General features: G+C 41.9%; 1 protein-coding gene across 2 annotated transcripts in view; it reads left to right on the top strand.

Annotated features, from left to right (window-relative positions):
- PRKCA (protein kinase C alpha) overlaps nt 1–15,973 on the top strand; it is a 144,915-nt gene that overhangs the window by 79,719 nt on the left and 49,223 nt on the right. For both annotated transcript variants that reach the window (XM_066200338.1, XM_066200339.1), the window contains exons 4-5: nt 11,493–11,604; nt 12,308–12,436. In XM_066200338.1, coding sequence (XP_066056435.1) covers nt 11,493–11,604; nt 12,308–12,436 — 241 coding nt within the window. The remainder of the gene's footprint in view (nt 1–11,492; nt 11,605–12,307; nt 12,437–15,973) is intronic.

The following is a 15,973-nucleotide window of genomic DNA, read 5'->3' as shown; positions in this document are numbered from 1 at the left end:
GAGGATTCTTGGAGAGTTTGGCCGTGGTTTTTTAGTTTATGTTCCAGGTAACGAGGAAAATGAAGTATTTATAGAGGTTCATGGTGCCCGAGTGTAGATGAACACTGCAGTGCTTTCTGCAGCAATGAGCTCTTCATCATCAGAGGCTCCTCTGAGGGATGTTCTTACCCACAGAGTGATTTCTGAGAACTGAAAACTGGGAATCCAAACTCTCCTTCCCTTTGTTGGGAGCACTGTGCCAGCAAAACGCTTCTGTGCAGGCTTTCTTCCAAACCCAGAGCCTTCAGTGTAATCTGGGAAGATCCTTCACCATCAACGGCCGTGAGAAAAACACTCTCATTAAAGAAGGAGAAGGAAAAATGCTTATTACTGAAATTTGTGTCCATGGATCGGTTTTGGGATGGGCACACCCGAAATAGCTGAGGGGAGAAGTTGCCATGTTACTGAATGGTTTGGTGAAGGCTTTCTCTATTTCCTTTTCTTTCTTTCTTTTTTTTTTTTCTTTGAAGAGGGCAGAGTTAATTGCCAGACATTAAATATTTATAGATTTCATTACAATTCACTGCTAAATGCTGTGAGGACTTTCCCTGATGCTGTGAAGCAGTTCAGACTCTTGCAGCCTTCAGAGGGTGGCTGAGATGGCAGCCCTGAGGAAATCCTTCTCGCAGGGCTCCCAGCACTCCTCTGATGTGATTAAACAGTCCTTATTGTGTTCAGATTTTTGATTAGAAAACCTCAAAAGGGTCAAATTCGACTCAGGGGACAGATTTGTGTCAGTTCTTTTTTTTAATCTGAGTGTGCCCTCAACTGTGGTCTCAGTGAAACACTTTTCTCCCTGAGAGTGGCATTGAATTTTAGGTTTAAAACACAAGCAGATGTGCTAATGTTGGCAGATGAGGAGCCTGTCCTTCTTTCAGGGGCTTTACTGTGCGCCATTAACTTTTTTTTTCCAGTTTCAATATTGTTTTCTGAATTTTTAATCGGCTAATAAATAGCAACTGCTACATTGGCATGGAAAAATGTTACGGGCCAGACAGCTTGGCTGGGATCTGTGCCATTGTAAGGTCAGGATCTGAGTGCTAAAGCATGTCAGAGCATCTTGCACATTCACTCTTAGCTGCCTATTTATGTTTTCTACAGAGGAGTAGGATTAGTGACTATTTACAAAGAGAAATAGTGACTTCCCTATAGAAAAGATCCCAAGTGTTCTATAAATACTAACGAGTCTGATGTCTATATTCCTTGGTCTGCAAAATTTAATGTGCTTGAGTTACTTTTCTGAAGAAGGGTTATTTAGGCATATGGAAAAACATCTGTTCCATGCAGAAATAAATAGTGTTTGAGTGGTTATACAATGTAAAAGACCATCCAAGGACTCAGTGCCTGAGCATCTCCCGTGGTGTGATCATGGCTATGATTTATTGAGAGCGGCGCTTTTCACACTGAGCTGTAGATTTGGAGATGAACATATTTGAATCAAATCCTTCAGTCATTGGTGGGATTTGCAGGTAGAGATCACTCGTGGAATTTTTGTCTCTGGGGGACAAAATTCTGCCTGTGTGGCGAAATGTCTGCCTGGTTTATAGGTGGTAACGTTCCTACCCCTGCAAACACAGAGCTGAGCTGCAGAACAGAACAGAGACATGGGGGTTTAAATTATGCAGATTTTACCCTCCCTCCTGCCTTTATTTTGGTGCTTAACCAATGTATAAAATAGCAGGCAAAAAAATGAATTATTCAGTGAGTAACTTTGAAGGCAATTTGCTCGGGTGTTTCAGATTCATGTCTGTCTAATAAAGTTTGTCAAATGGAAAGCAGCGGCCGCCCCACAGGTTCTTGTGTGAGGGAGCTGTTGAGTTGTGAAATTCTGACTGATTCTAAACCAAAAATTTCTCAGATTTTTCAAAAATCACTGCTTCTGCTTTCTTTTTCTTTTTTTTTTCTTTTTTTTTTTTGTCTCAGTTCAGCACTGTGTTTTGCCATTGTAATAAACGGATGGGTCATTTTGTAAAGGGCAAGAAAATTTTAAAATGTATTTATTAGCTTGTGTGTGATTGACAGGGACGTGATGCCTGCTGAAACATCAGTGCAGGATCCCAGTGGAGTGTGTCCAGAAAAATTCCAATGCATGTGCCAGTTCTTAACTTGAAATAAAGGAAAAGGAGAGATGCAGAGCTCTGGGGAGTGTCTCACGGGATCTTCCCTGACTCTGTGTAATTCCCTGGGACAGACCAACTTCTCCTTGGATTTCCTTCCCACTGTGCAGGGAACACCCTCCTGCAGCACTTAGTTTCCACAAACAAATCAGTGCAGCAGTTGGTGGGGTTAGCATCAGCTTTTGGACCACATGTTGGTTTATACATGGATGCTGAATGTTCCTGTTTGGTTGCAATGCATCCGGACATAAAAATGTCTTTCCTTGGAAATCTGCTGGAGCGTGCAGCTGCGGCTGTGGGAGGCGGGGAGAAGAAAAGGAGCGCTGTAAATAGGTGGGGAAGGGTTTAGTGAGAACAAGTAAGGTGTGCCTTTATAAATTGGTGGGTTCTTCACCATTTTAGAGGGGGAAACGGAGGAGGAGTGGGAAATGTAAACCGGTTATTATTCAGGGCCTTGCATAGTGAATCAGCTCAGAGGCAGCAGCTCAGCGAGCTGCATTCCTTATCCGCGCTCGCAGCGCCGTTCCCACTGTGCTCTGGGGTAGGTTTTTTTTTTGGGCAAATCAGCTCAGGATTCTGGGCTCAAATCTATCACTTAATAGTTGTAAAAACCTTCATTCAAACCACCTTAAACAGGAGTAGCTGAGGGCAGGTTTGGCTTCACAAATAAAAGCTGAAGTTTCTTTCGGTTGTGCCGTCGGCTGCAGTCAGGAAGGTTGGGGTCACAGAGACTCTTTCTGAAGCCTTAATTTGCCAACAGTGAACTTCATTTAGGGCTGTGATTGCTTCCTAAAGGGTGCCTGGAGCCAGTCCCATTTCCCCCTGAATTCTTGGATCAATGTTCTTACAATTCCCTGTAGGAACAGTGTTCCAGCTCCAGCACATGTTGAATTGTTTGACCTGATGCCCTCAGAGTCACCAGCTCTGCAGGGAAATGGGGCATTTCAGGTGATACTGATTTTCAGCCTTTACCTCCTTTCATCTTCTGTTCAAGGGAATGAGAGATGGATGACAGGAGCTCCGGCTGAGGATAATGAGGAAAAACAAAGTTGTATCATCTCTATCATGAGGAAGTTGGCCAGCAATGAAATATTTAGTTATTAAAGAATTAATAGGAAGTTCTTGTACTCAGACATATTGAAATATTTAAGAGGTGAGGAGAAATTATTGTACAGAAGTACATTAATGTGGAATAATTCTCATGCAACCTGATGTCACACAATTAAGTCCTTTATCACTGCACCCAACCCCATTGCAGAGCCATTGGAAAGCACAGAAACTCCACTGTAATTTGGAATGTTGGACAATTCACCGTATTGTACCTATGGAGAAACAGCAATAATCTTCTGTGCAGCAGGAGTTTATTAAAATTGCTTTTTGCTTCTGATAATTTTAGCCTGTATTTTTTAACCTGTATTCAAGGCGTAAAGTGTTGAAAAGTGTATCTGTTCGACAAATTATTGAACAAATTGCAAAATTATAAAGCTAATAAATGAGGGGGTTTAAGCAGGACATACACAGACTGCCTCTGGCTTTCTAGTAGTCCTTTTGAATCCAGATCCCTGGATTTCATCTTTGTTGAAATGATTTGTACACAGTAACATGACAGCGAGTAGTATCTGAAACAAAATCTCTCTCCATTCCTCCTAGTGGTGAATCATTTTCCAACAGGATCTTTTGTTTGTCCACTTTCTGTAATTATACTGCAGTTTCTTCATTAAAAAAGAATGAAGAAAAAATAACCAGTAAACACCGAGTCCCTTCCGGATTTATGTGTCTTTCTAGTAATTAGGAAATTACGAATCCCTGGGAGTACAGTCATGCAGATCTTCTTTCTCCCTTTGCCAACTCAGTCAGTTCTATACAAGAGGAGCATGAACAAAAGGCAGCAATCAAAATCAGTTGATTCAATGACCACCCGTTTCTTTTAATTAAAAATAATCATTGACTGTGAATTCCAGGAGGGGACTGAAAAACCTGGCTTTGAATCATTTTGAACTGTGTTCACGTTGTGCTCTTTTATACAATTACAGAGAAGAGACGGTTGATTGAAGAATTTCAATTTTCTTTAAAGACAGGTTTTTTCTGTTTTTGTGCTTTCTTCATTCTCTCTAGATAGTAAAGAATAAAAGTGGTCTTAGCAGCACAACGGGAAAAGGGATTTTTGTTGTCATTTTTGGCTGGGGTGTCATTTATGATCATAAAAGACTTTTCTTCTACAGCACTTGAGAATCATTCTTCATTTCTGAATGTCATCCCAACCCTCGAAGCCGGGGAGGAATTGGCTGGACTTTGAACTTGCTGTGCTGCAGCTGCTTTCAGGTGCTGGTGCAGGTCTGGCAGAGGCGCTGCAGGGTTTGCAAAGGTTAAATCCCCTGTATTTTTGTTATTTTTGCTTAGTCTTTATTTCCCTACCCCACCAGTACCTTACACTGTTACTGTAGAGTTGAATACAACTCTCTTTATGCCCTGAACACCTCCCAGCACGTTCAGGTTTCCCATCCTGCAGGTGTCAGTGGATTGAATGAATGAATTCTTTCTCCAAGTTATTCCTTTGAGTCACTCCAAACTTCCCATTCTGCCTGGAGGTAGATTCCTGGAAAGAGCCTGGGTGTGATTTCTCACCAAGAGGAAAGCACACTGATGCCATTCCCGTCCTCCTCTGCAGGAAGGAGCTCTTGGTGTGTCAGCCTGGAGAAGATTTATTTGGGTGCTTGGCAGGTGGATTTGGAGCTCTGAGTGTCTTGCAGCTGGGGAGGAATAACCCCATGAACCAAACCCTGCTGGTTTGTCTCACTTTGAGCCTGGCTTGACGCAGGAGTCTCAGAGAGCCCAGCCAGCCTCAGCCCTTCTGAGATATTTTGGATTTTGAGGCGGTAGAAGTCTGATTTTGAAGTCTGATATTTTATTGGACTTTTCTGAAAGCAATAAAACTTTTCTGCACTGCAGCTCTGAGAGGGAAAATACCAAACGAGCTTTAAGCATTTGTAGATATTATATTAAAAATTTGTATCATCTTAATCATTCTCAAGAGTCTCAGTTTCTCTTTGCTCCCAGTCTCACTCAGCCAGGGAAGAACAAAGCTGGTGACCAGTTAAAAAAGGACTTTTTCCTCTTCCTTGCTCCTGAGCTCTGATGATAGAAGCTGTATTTTAAGCCCTGGAAGTTATTTCCAGTAGAAGCATCTGGCTCCTTGGCTCTTGCAGCTTCAAAGCTGAAGCTGTTTCCTTAATTTAAGAGGCAGAGCAAATCACCGATCAATATTTTTGTTTTCTCAGTGCAAAAATAAATAGCAAACAGCAGAAAGTGTCTCGAACAGGTGTGGTACCTGAGCGGGATCCTGGATATTGTAGTCACTGCTTGGAAGGTGTTTTAAAAAGCTGGAGACCTTCAGAACTGAGAAGGAAATTTGCCTGAGGACAGCGTGGGCTGAATGTAAGATTTGGCTCTGTACAGAGCAAACCACGCTCAAATATATTCTCAAATATGTTTTATTAAGTTGGTATTCGCTCGGGGAAGTTCAGGCTGTTTTAAGGGAAATACGTGCAGTGTAAATCGCAGCGGTCCCATCGGTCTGCTGCAGCTGATCCACACTGCTGAAGATATTTGGAGAGGGGACAAGGAAAGCTGCAGGATTCAGGGGTGCTGTCAGAGCAGGGAATGGTTAAAGGCTGTGAATTAAAGTGAGGGGAACACCTGCCAGTCCTTCTGGGCTTTTCCATTAATAAAGAGGAACAGTGGCCTCGTATCTCTTGTAAAAATTTGTAAGTTGTTTTGCATATATGGAATATATTGTCACCCCGTTTTCAGTAGAAACACAAACATTCCACAATTTGTGCTACTTACATTCAGGAATTACTTTTTTCTTTTGTCTAAGCGAAGTAGTTTAAAACTGTTAAGCTTTTCTTTTCCTGTACACCTTTTAAATTAGTAACTACATATATTTAGAAGTTTGACTGGGGATGAAGAATAATCTTGTGGTTCTGTTATGGAAATACAAAATGGAAAAGTGGGTACATTTGCATTTCTTTACACAAAATTGCTCTTTGTTGTAGTAGGCCCTGCTACAACCTGAGGACCTCGCAGCTCATCTGCAGAATTCCTTTAAGGTTTTTTTTTTTGTAATGGAAAATAAAATTCTGTTTCTCAAAAAATGTTTTTACACTTGCAGTTTTGCATTTCCTGCTTCTTAATGATCACAAAAATAGCAGTTCAAGTAGGGCAAAAAAATCCTTTCACCAACCAATTTTTAATAAGTTAATCTTATCTCCTGCCCAACACCTTGTTAACGTTCATGTGTCGGCATTTGCAACTGAAAATGGTCCTTTTTCCTCACACCTTCATCACCAGCCCAGGCTGGGGCACTGCCAGGTCACAGAGTCACAGAATGCTTTGGGTTGGAAGAGACCTTAAAGCCCATCCCATTCCACCCGTGCCATGGGCAGGGACACCTTCCACTGTCCCAGGGTGCTCCAAGCTCCGGTGTCCAGCCTGGCCTGGGACACTTCCAGGGATCCAGGGGCAGCCACAGCCTCTCTGGGCACCTGTGCCAGCGTCTCCCCACCTTCATAGCCAGGAATTCCTTCCCAGTATTCCAACTGTCCCTGCCCTCTGGCAGTGGAGAGCCATTCCCTGTGTGCTGTCCCTCCATCCCTCGTCCCCAGTCCCTCTCCAGCTCTCCTGGAGCCCCTTCAGGCTCTGGAAGGGGCTCTGAGGTCTCTCCAGAGCTCTTCTCCTCCAGGTGAACACCCCCAGCTGTCCCAGCCTGGCTCCAGAAGGGCTCCAGCCCTTGGAGCATCTCCATGGGCTCCTCTGGGCTGGCTCCAGCAGCTCCAGGGGTTTGCATGTTTTAAAATTCAAGGCAACGTGTTGATTTAATGCCTGCAAAATTACAGCAGGTTCAGTGTAGCTATCAGGAGGGCTAAAATTCTGATCGAAAGGGGGCTGTTAGAAAGAATCCCGAGCTCTAATGCTCCTGAGCTGGTTTGTGCTGCGTTAAGGCACAGTTTGACACGTGCTGCTGGTTAACCATGCGCTTTCAATTATTGCACTCCCCCGCCTAAGAGCCGCAGAGATGAGGGAATGATTCCTCACAGGGGGGTGCTTTCCATCGCTGTTCAATAAAGGAAATGGCTTCATCTGTGCTAAACCAAGGGAGGAGGCAGGGATGGTGGCAGCAGGGCTGGACGTGGCTCAGTGGCCGTGGATAGCAGGGAAAAACCTCTGGGGTTTGGGGAGATGCCTCCGTGTTCTTCTGGTTCCCTCTGCTGGAGTGCGGCAGGATTCCTGCCTGATCCCCTCTGAGCACATCCAGAGCTGCCTGGGCAAGTCATTCCTGCAAACTCATTATTTGTTTTCTTTCTGCTCCACTTTCTGGGGGTTTTTTTTTTCAGTAGTTCCACCTGGTGCCAGTGTGTACAGCCCTGTCCTGGTGGGTCCTTCCCTCTGTGGCTGCTCCTCTCTGTAATCACGTCTCACCTTGGAGACTGATGGATAATATTCTGATTTTTGCAGAGCTGTTTGGGGTGTAGATGCCTGGTTCATCTTTATAGGGATGCTACACCCATGTGTGTCATTTCAGGCTCTGAAACCTCGGTCTATAAGAAAGCATGCAAATGCAGAGCTAAATTTTTGCCAATTCAAAGGTTTTTCGAAGAAAAATATCTAAATGTCTGTGATATCGATTGCCCAGAAGTTTTTATCCCATTTAATTACACTGTACTGCATTCAATTTTACTTACGAAAATGGAGGACTGTTTCAGCATAGCAGAGAATTCACTTTTTAGCACGAAAATAACACAAATTTTAATAGAGCACATCATCCATCACAGCTGAACAAGTGCTTCTCCATTGCTTTCCCGTTGCCACTTTCCCCCCTCATAACTTTGATGGATTTTGGAAACAGAAGTAGGTTTTCCCTTTAGAATTTCACAATTAATCTATGCCAAGTTTAATGCAAAGTTCAGTTCTCTTGCAAATAGCAGCCATTATTTGGCAGTTCATCTGTCAGATCCTGGCTTGGCTCCCTGTGTTTACTACAAAAAGGGGCTGCCAGCTCTGCTTTGGGAATTATTGAAAGTTTGCATTGATGAAAAGGGGATATTTGAAGAAAATTTACAGGAGCTTTCCTTTAGCTCCGTAGTCTTTCTTTAGCCAGAAAAAAAATGCCAAAGACAACGTGATTTCCTCTATGATGCACATAAGTTCATTAATGCATATTTAACAGTGGGAAGTATGAACCCATATTAACAACTGATAAAATAATTGCTGTTAATATAAGTAATTACAGCTGGCAATGTCGTAATTATTATTAATATGATTGCTTATAATTAAAGTGCAAGGTATAGATTCAAGGGTAATTCTAAGTGCATGAGAAATCCTTGTAAATATGGGAATAAGATGAAAAATTTTGTCATCTCTGATGGGTGGATAGTGACCTCTTGGCTTTCTCTTGATGGTCTTGGACTAGCTCCCTAAATAACAATACCTTCTACACTTCCATTAACAAAAAAAAAAAAAAAAAAAAATCAAAAAAGCATGGGACTGAAGCAGAAAATAGGATAAAACACTGATGAGGAGTGTACTCTCCTATGTGGCAAGCTTTAAATGTTTTTTAGGACATTCTATCAAAAGGATCTTAAAAGAGAGATTTCCTACAAAGTTTCCAGTTCAGGACTAGTTTTGGTACTATTTTCCATTGTCCTCTGCTTGTTCTGAATGACTTTGTGTGTACATACAGAATAATGGCTAATAATAGTCAGGACATATTTGCTCTTCCTTACAAAATCGGATTCATTTCCAGTTGTTGATTTGAAAAGCCCCACAGTCGGAATTTTCATACAAGGATAGAAAACTAAGATTCGGTACAGAAAGCAAACACTGATTCAAACTATATACATCGAGTTCTGCAAGGCAAACTCCAAAGTTTGATCCAGCTTGATTTATTTCTTTATTTATTCATGTGGCTGTTTTTAGTTATTTTCTAAGATTGCTTTTCCTGGGATTTTGTAGCCACTCAGAGCTTTGTAGTCAGACATGAGCCTTCACTAGTGTTGGTTTTCAGTGAGGGCAGAACAGTTGTCCTTACATGTCACAACGTTTTTAAGACACACACACCCCTCGTTAACTTAATTACATGCACATTCCATTGTTTGGAATGAAATTATTTGGCAGTGTTCCAGAATTTCAGTATAATATGCTGGTTCAATGTACTTAGAGGGCATACACTGTAATAATTTCCCATATATATGTTTCCCTCTATATCATTACTTTATACTCATAAATACCGCTTATGCCAGATGTCAAACACAGCTTTAAAACTCTGTTTATTCAGTGTCGTTCTTAGGAGCCGTGGCTTTTGTCCTTCTCAGCCACAGATGTCTTACCAGAGTCACGCTGAAGTGTAGATATTTATAAGGCAGCAAGTCCCCTTCTGTCATCTAAACAAAACAATTTGGGGAAGAATTAGCTTCCCAACTGTGGTTTAAATTGTTTGGAAGGCACATAGTCACCAAGCCACCAGAGAGCCCTTCTGCACAGCCACGTTCCCATGACCCTGAGCCACCGGGCCCGCCGCTGTGCCTTTAATAAATAATGAAACAGATGTTCTCTGGAGCCCTGGCTGTCACTCCATTTAGGTTCACTGTGTTTACAAAATAAATACTGTTGGTAGCAGTTTGCATTTCATGTCTCAGGCTGTACGAGGAGCAGAATTGCTGAAATGGTTTCGATTTCAATTTGTGATGTCAAGTCTTCGTTTGTTTTCCTAGATGTTCTATGATTTCTTTCCATACAGTGAAAAGTGGTGGTTATAGATTCACTGCAAAACTTAGAATCAATGCAAAAATGAATTCACATGAAGAATGCTACCAAAAGACTAAAATCCTTCACAAAGGGTAATGTGGCAAAATAGTAAAATCTGAAGGCAAAGTTTTGCCTTCTCATAGTCGTGTTTTTGTGAGAATTACTAATCAAAGCTCTCAAATTTCCTCAGAAAGCACTTATACTAAAGAGATCTTTTCATTTTGAGGAAAGAGTCAGCAGGTTTTCCATTTTGGGTAACGTGCTGGGCTTCCCTTTTGATTTTCTGGAAAGCTTTCATTGGCAGGTAAATTTTAAAAACCAGTAGAAGACAGTTTAAAAGTTCTTACCCAATATAAAAGTATAATACAAAATGTAGACGGAAGGGAAACATTTTAATGTCTGGTTTTGCAGTTGTGTTTTCATTGAGGGTGTTTTAGACCTGGCATTTCATGATTTCCATGGCCTTTCCGAAAAGAGCGTTAACAAGGATGGATTTCAAACCCTGGTGTGGTTTTTAATGAGGAGTTACTGCTCTCCCCGGTTTCTGACCTAGGCTGTGCGGGGATATTTCTGACTGAAATGCAGCTGGAATAGTTCCAGCTGAAATATTTCTGATGGAAGTGAAGCAGGGAGGGATCCTAAAGGCTTTGAGGATAAAGAGGGCGTGCACAGGGCAGGGCCATCACCACCTTTGTTTTGGCATTGCACATCTGCAGCTCTGGAATGAGCCCGCAATGGGTGAACATATGGAAGATGTGGTTTCGTCCTCTGAAATAAACGTTCCTGGTTTTCCAGAGGGGATCCTTACTGCCACAGAAACAGCAGATGTCTTTGGAGGTGTCAAGTGTTTAAGTGATTTGGGTGTATTCCCTTTCACTGGGCCTAAATTAGGAAACATTTCCAAGCTGCTGGTGGTGTTAAAATATCCTCACTCTAAAGCTTCTCTGTTCAAAAATCAGATGGGAACAGCAGTCTCTGGAAAACATTTACCATGTGCCAAGTTAGAATTTGTTCCTTTTCATTTACAACAATAGAGATTATAAAGTTGCAGCATTTCAAGATGATCCCATCTGTAAAATCCCGATTTTACAGTTGTTGGACTGTGTTCCAGATTAGCCCTTGAACAGTTTCTTCCCAGTTCTCCTCCTGTATTTTGTGTCCAATTTCAGAGCAGGGACAATAACACTCTGTAATTAGTCTGTGAGTCTTCAGCCACAGGCTGAACGCTGCCATTAAACTTTATGTATGTGAGCAGTCAGTAAATGAATTTTAGTGTCCATAAATCGTGGGAACAAGCCTGAGCTGACACATTTTTTCTTACAGCACCATAAAAAGGAGAATTAGGAACTGAGGGCAATGTGCCTGTGCCAACGCAGGTACCACTGCGAGGCAGTGAACAAGCTGCACTCTGAAATGTATTTTCCTGCAGCATCCTTTGCAGAGCTGGAAAGCTTTTGGTATTTGAAGTCATAAATTAAAGGTGCGTCAGTTTATCTTTTATGACTTAGAATCTGTGTCTGGTTTTCCCTGCAGGATCCCAGAAGCAAGCACAAGTTCAAGATCCACACCTATGGGAGCCCCACCTTCTGTGACCATTGTGGGTCGCTGCTCTACGGGCTCCTGCACCAGGGGATGAAATGTGACAGTGAGTGAAGTTTTCCTTCTGCTGCCAAAGGGCTGTTCTACAAAGGGAGTGGAAGCGCTGGATAACAGCTTCTTTCTTCGTTTCTCTGGAAAATACCATTTCAAATGGCAGCTATTTATAGTCCAGATATATCTCAAGTGGATATTTCAGTGCTGTAATAACTAACTAATGAAAATCACCTCTTCTGCTGAGAACATGGTGTATCCAGCTTGACGTGGCTGAAGAGCCTTTGTCATGGCAATTTTGGTCTGTCTGGGTGAATACCCTCTCAAAGACTGGAATTTCAGTTCAGTTAGTTGTCAAGGTCTAGTATTTCCCTTGTGTTCAATTTGTCTTGAGAGACTCCCACTAGCAAAACCTTATAATCAATTAGACCTGCCTCCCTTCACTGCTGACGTGAATGCTCTGTTTTCTTAGTCATATTCCCAGCAAGTCTTTATTCCATTTTCATTTTTTCCCCCTTGCTGTTCATTAATGATACGTTTAGCTTTCTGAAGTAGATTATTTTATTTTCTGTTGTATTAACTCTCCACAAAAATTATTGCAAGATGGAAACCAGCCGTGGCATTTGGTTGGAAACCAGGCAGCTGTAATCTGAAAGTCTTACCAAGAATTAAGCATTTAGTGTTGATTTTCACTTTTAATTAATTTTCACTAAGTTTTTAGCTTCTCACGGGTGTCTGAACCATTTTTATGTCCACAGCCTGTGATATGAACGTTCACAAGCAATGTGTGATAAACGTCCCCAGCCTCTGTGGCATGGACCACACAGAGAAGAGAGGAAGGATTTATCTGAAAGCTGAAGTCACTGGTGACAAACTGGAAGTTACAGGTAAACAGCTCATTTTGGAGTGTTTCAGGTTTTATAAATGTATGATGCACACTGTGAGTTTGCGTGTACCTTGGTCAGATCTTTGTGCATTAAAGCTGCTGATGGAGAATTTCCTTCCAGGAATGGGGGGATTCCACACAACATGGCTTTGGATCAAGAAACTCTATGATGCTGTGCTCATAAAAATGAGTAGAAAAAGGGAAATCTGTAGTAACAGCTTTAAAAACTTGGAAATATTAGGTAGAAAAATCACTGTATTGTCAGCTTTCCTTGTCCAAAACGGCCCAGCAGGATGAGTTGCTGTTCAGGAAGTTACCCATCATCTTCAGAGCATGAGAGATACACTAAACCTTCATCAGCTGAGGAGTTGTTTCCTGTATTTCAGAGTATTGGATAAACAAAGGCAACTGGGATTCAATCCCAAATATTACTCCCAGTGAGTTTTAAAATAAAAAAAGATAGTTCTCACATTCTATAAGCTTAAGGTTACCAAGATGGGGAGGAGGCAGAGAAAGGAAGGAAGGAGAGGGTGGCAGTTCCCTTCCTTGGAAGTGTTCCTCTGGGATTTGTGAATAATCTGTGGTTGTGCACACCCACACCCCCATGGACCCATCCCGAGGCTGAAATTCCAGAGAATACTCCATGAAACCAGAACAGGGTACAGTGCTTTCACTGCTGCCTGTTTCGTGTGGCAAAATGGAATTGAATTCGGGGGCAAAGTCAGAGCAGGACAAAGTTGGAGGTTTCTTAGAACATCTCCTTTGCATAGAGAAAATCAGACCATCACTGAATTTTCACAGCTTCCAGACCCATCAAACTACCCTTGCTGACATTATTCCTCCGTGGCTTTGTTCCCTCTAAAATCCAAATACCTCCATATTCTCCTGTCAAACCCTGCAAAATGCACTGAAAAGAAGTTTGATAAAATTTAGTTAGAAAGGATCAGAATAGATCCCAAGTGATGCTTAATTGTGGCTTAACTTTTCAAAGAGCTTCCTGTCAACGTGGGAGGGGGAAATTTGTCCAAGGTGCTGTCATTAACAGAAGGTGGTTTCACTTAGTAATGAGGCGTTTCAGAGATGGTGATGCGGCTTCTAAAAGTAATTGTACCATGAGAGGGAATTAATTTAAAAATCATCCGAGTGACAAAATTTAATATTTGCTTTATTCTGGGCCGCTTTGCAGCAAAGCTCTTAAATATGGCTTAAACTTTCTGCAATAATACACATAATTTGACAAATAACATGTGCTTATTTCCTGATGATTCAGTTGGGGTTTAATCCTTTCAGGGACAAAAGCGTTTATCGCAAGTCGTTGCGGAACGCAGGCACTGGTAAAGTGATTGTACAAACGAGGATTCTTTTAGTGCACAAGACCTTTTTCATTTGAAAAGGTCTTGTCTGAGAGGTGATCATTTAGGTAAAACTGTAACAAATATTTTGTGCGTTTTCTCCATGGGCTCTTTTTGGTGTGAGTGTACTTGGCAATTGGCATTTCTATTTTGTGTATAAATAAAACATTTCCATCTCCCAATTAAGTTGGTTTCTGGACAACAAGAAGAATGCTTGCTATAGCTTTGTTATGTATAAAACAATTGCAGTGCTGTGGTTGTGCTTGAGGCTTGTCAGCACTTCCAAGCTTTCCTTAAATAAAAACGACAATTGTCCAGAAAGCAAGCTGCTTTTTTGGGTTTTACATAAAAAAATACCGTACGGACTAAGCCAAAATGACATTTCAGGTGCCATTTGTGTATGTTTAACTAGAAAGGAAGTCAGCAATTGCAACTTCATGGACATATTACAAAATGCAGAAATATTCTCCTAGAATGCCACTGCTTCTAAAATATTTATTGACAAAACCTTTGTTAGAATATGCAGCGCTCAGGGCTCCCAGGCATAACATCACTGCCGTTAGCTTTGGGAAAGGAGGTGAATTAAATGTCCAGGACGTTTAGGAGCAGCAGGAGAAATAACCAGTGATTGACTGTTTGGTTCGAGCCTTTGTCTGAACGTTTTTCAAAGGAATTTCTCTGTAGGTGTTGAACTCCTTCAGCTGAATTCCTCAATATCCCTGCTCGGCTTCCTGTTTCGCTTGTTAATTAATTCCTGCTGATTCTTTCTCAGCCAGCCTTGATTGCATGCAAAACATTTGTGCTGCTAAATGGGGACCTGCCCTTGATGTTGGCAAACTGCAGATCCATGGACATCCCAGCCACGGCAGCCCCACCAGGGCCCAGCTGGATGGGTGTGGGTCTTTAGGGGGGGATACAGTTTATTTAGCACATCCCAATCTTCCTTTTCTTCTTGCTTCTCTGGGGGATTTTGTGGTGCCTTTTGTTTCCAAGAAGCCCCACAGTACACACACACACACACACTGGGTGTTTTCCTGATAAAATGTTGGAAATAGGGCTGGTTTTTAATTCCCAGTGAATTCTAGGATGGAGCTGCTCAGTGGCTGCCTCAGGTTATCCACAGTCTCGGACTTGGCAGGTTCTGAATGGAATTAATGGTGGGAATAATTCAGTCCTATATATAAACATATTTAACTCCAATTAATGAACTCAGTTCTTCAAGTCAGGCGCATCAGTGTGGACACACAGTTTTTTTTCTGTGGGAACTATAGAGACTCTGCAACCCTTCTTGACAGAGGAGTTGGGATTTTGGGTTGATATCCTTTGCCATAACCTCACCATCTTCTCCAGGGCTGCTCAATCTGCCCCATTCAGTGCTCATTTGTGCTGTAATTCTTAAACATCAGTGGTTTATTTTCAATGGCTGAGTTACTTGTTTGAGAGTTGCATTGAATATTAATAATTTATGGCACTTGCAGTGCAGAAATGTGGTAGTTTTCTTTTTATAGAAACACTCTTGAAATGCATATTTCTGAAATCTCTGAGTTCGTGACCCTTTCACAGGTTGGATTGACGTGGGGGGTTTGCTCTTAAGCATAGTAAAGTGCTTTTTGCTATTCTTAATCTCTGCTTTTTACACTGAATTTTCTTTCTCCTGATGTGTGCTAAAAGTTTTTTCACTCTTACACTTACTCCTTGACCCATCTTATAATTTAGGGCTCTTCTGAGTGAGCTCGTAGGTGGTTGAATCACAGTTCTTTTTTAACTTTATTTTTTGAATTATTTTTATAGTGAATGAACAATAACCTTTGGGAGAAAAATAACCCCATCTGGTGCACTGATATATAAAATGCTGCCACGATATTGGGACTTTAAACTGCGACCTCTCAGGCACTGGAAGTTGGATGTGACAGCATCTGACAGGGAGGATCTGCCCTCCTGACACTCATATAGAGACAGGGTGGTGGTGACTCTGTGGCAGCTAATGCACCCCCTGTTACATAAATCTGATTAAAACACATATAGGCACAGCTCAGAATTTTCTAGGGGCTTTTATCTGTATTTTCCTAAGCTGCAAGGATCAGAAAATCTGGTTTTATTCTTCAGTGGCGCTTCTGTAATTTAAAAGCAGAGGGGAGCTGGCAGTGATGCCTGCAGAGGTTGGGAGCACACTGGAGGCTCTCCAG

This window comes from Chamaea fasciata, unplaced genomic scaffold, assembly GCF_029207755.1.
Source record: "Chamaea fasciata isolate MVZ Bird 193981 ecotype frontalis unplaced genomic scaffold, bChaFas1.0.hap1 SCAF_19, whole genome shotgun sequence".
NCBI lineage: Eukaryota > Metazoa > Chordata > Aves > Passeriformes > Sylviidae > Chamaea > Chamaea fasciata.
The sequence above is the reverse complement of the archived record's forward strand: the minus strand, read 5'-3'. Positions and strand labels throughout refer to the sequence as shown.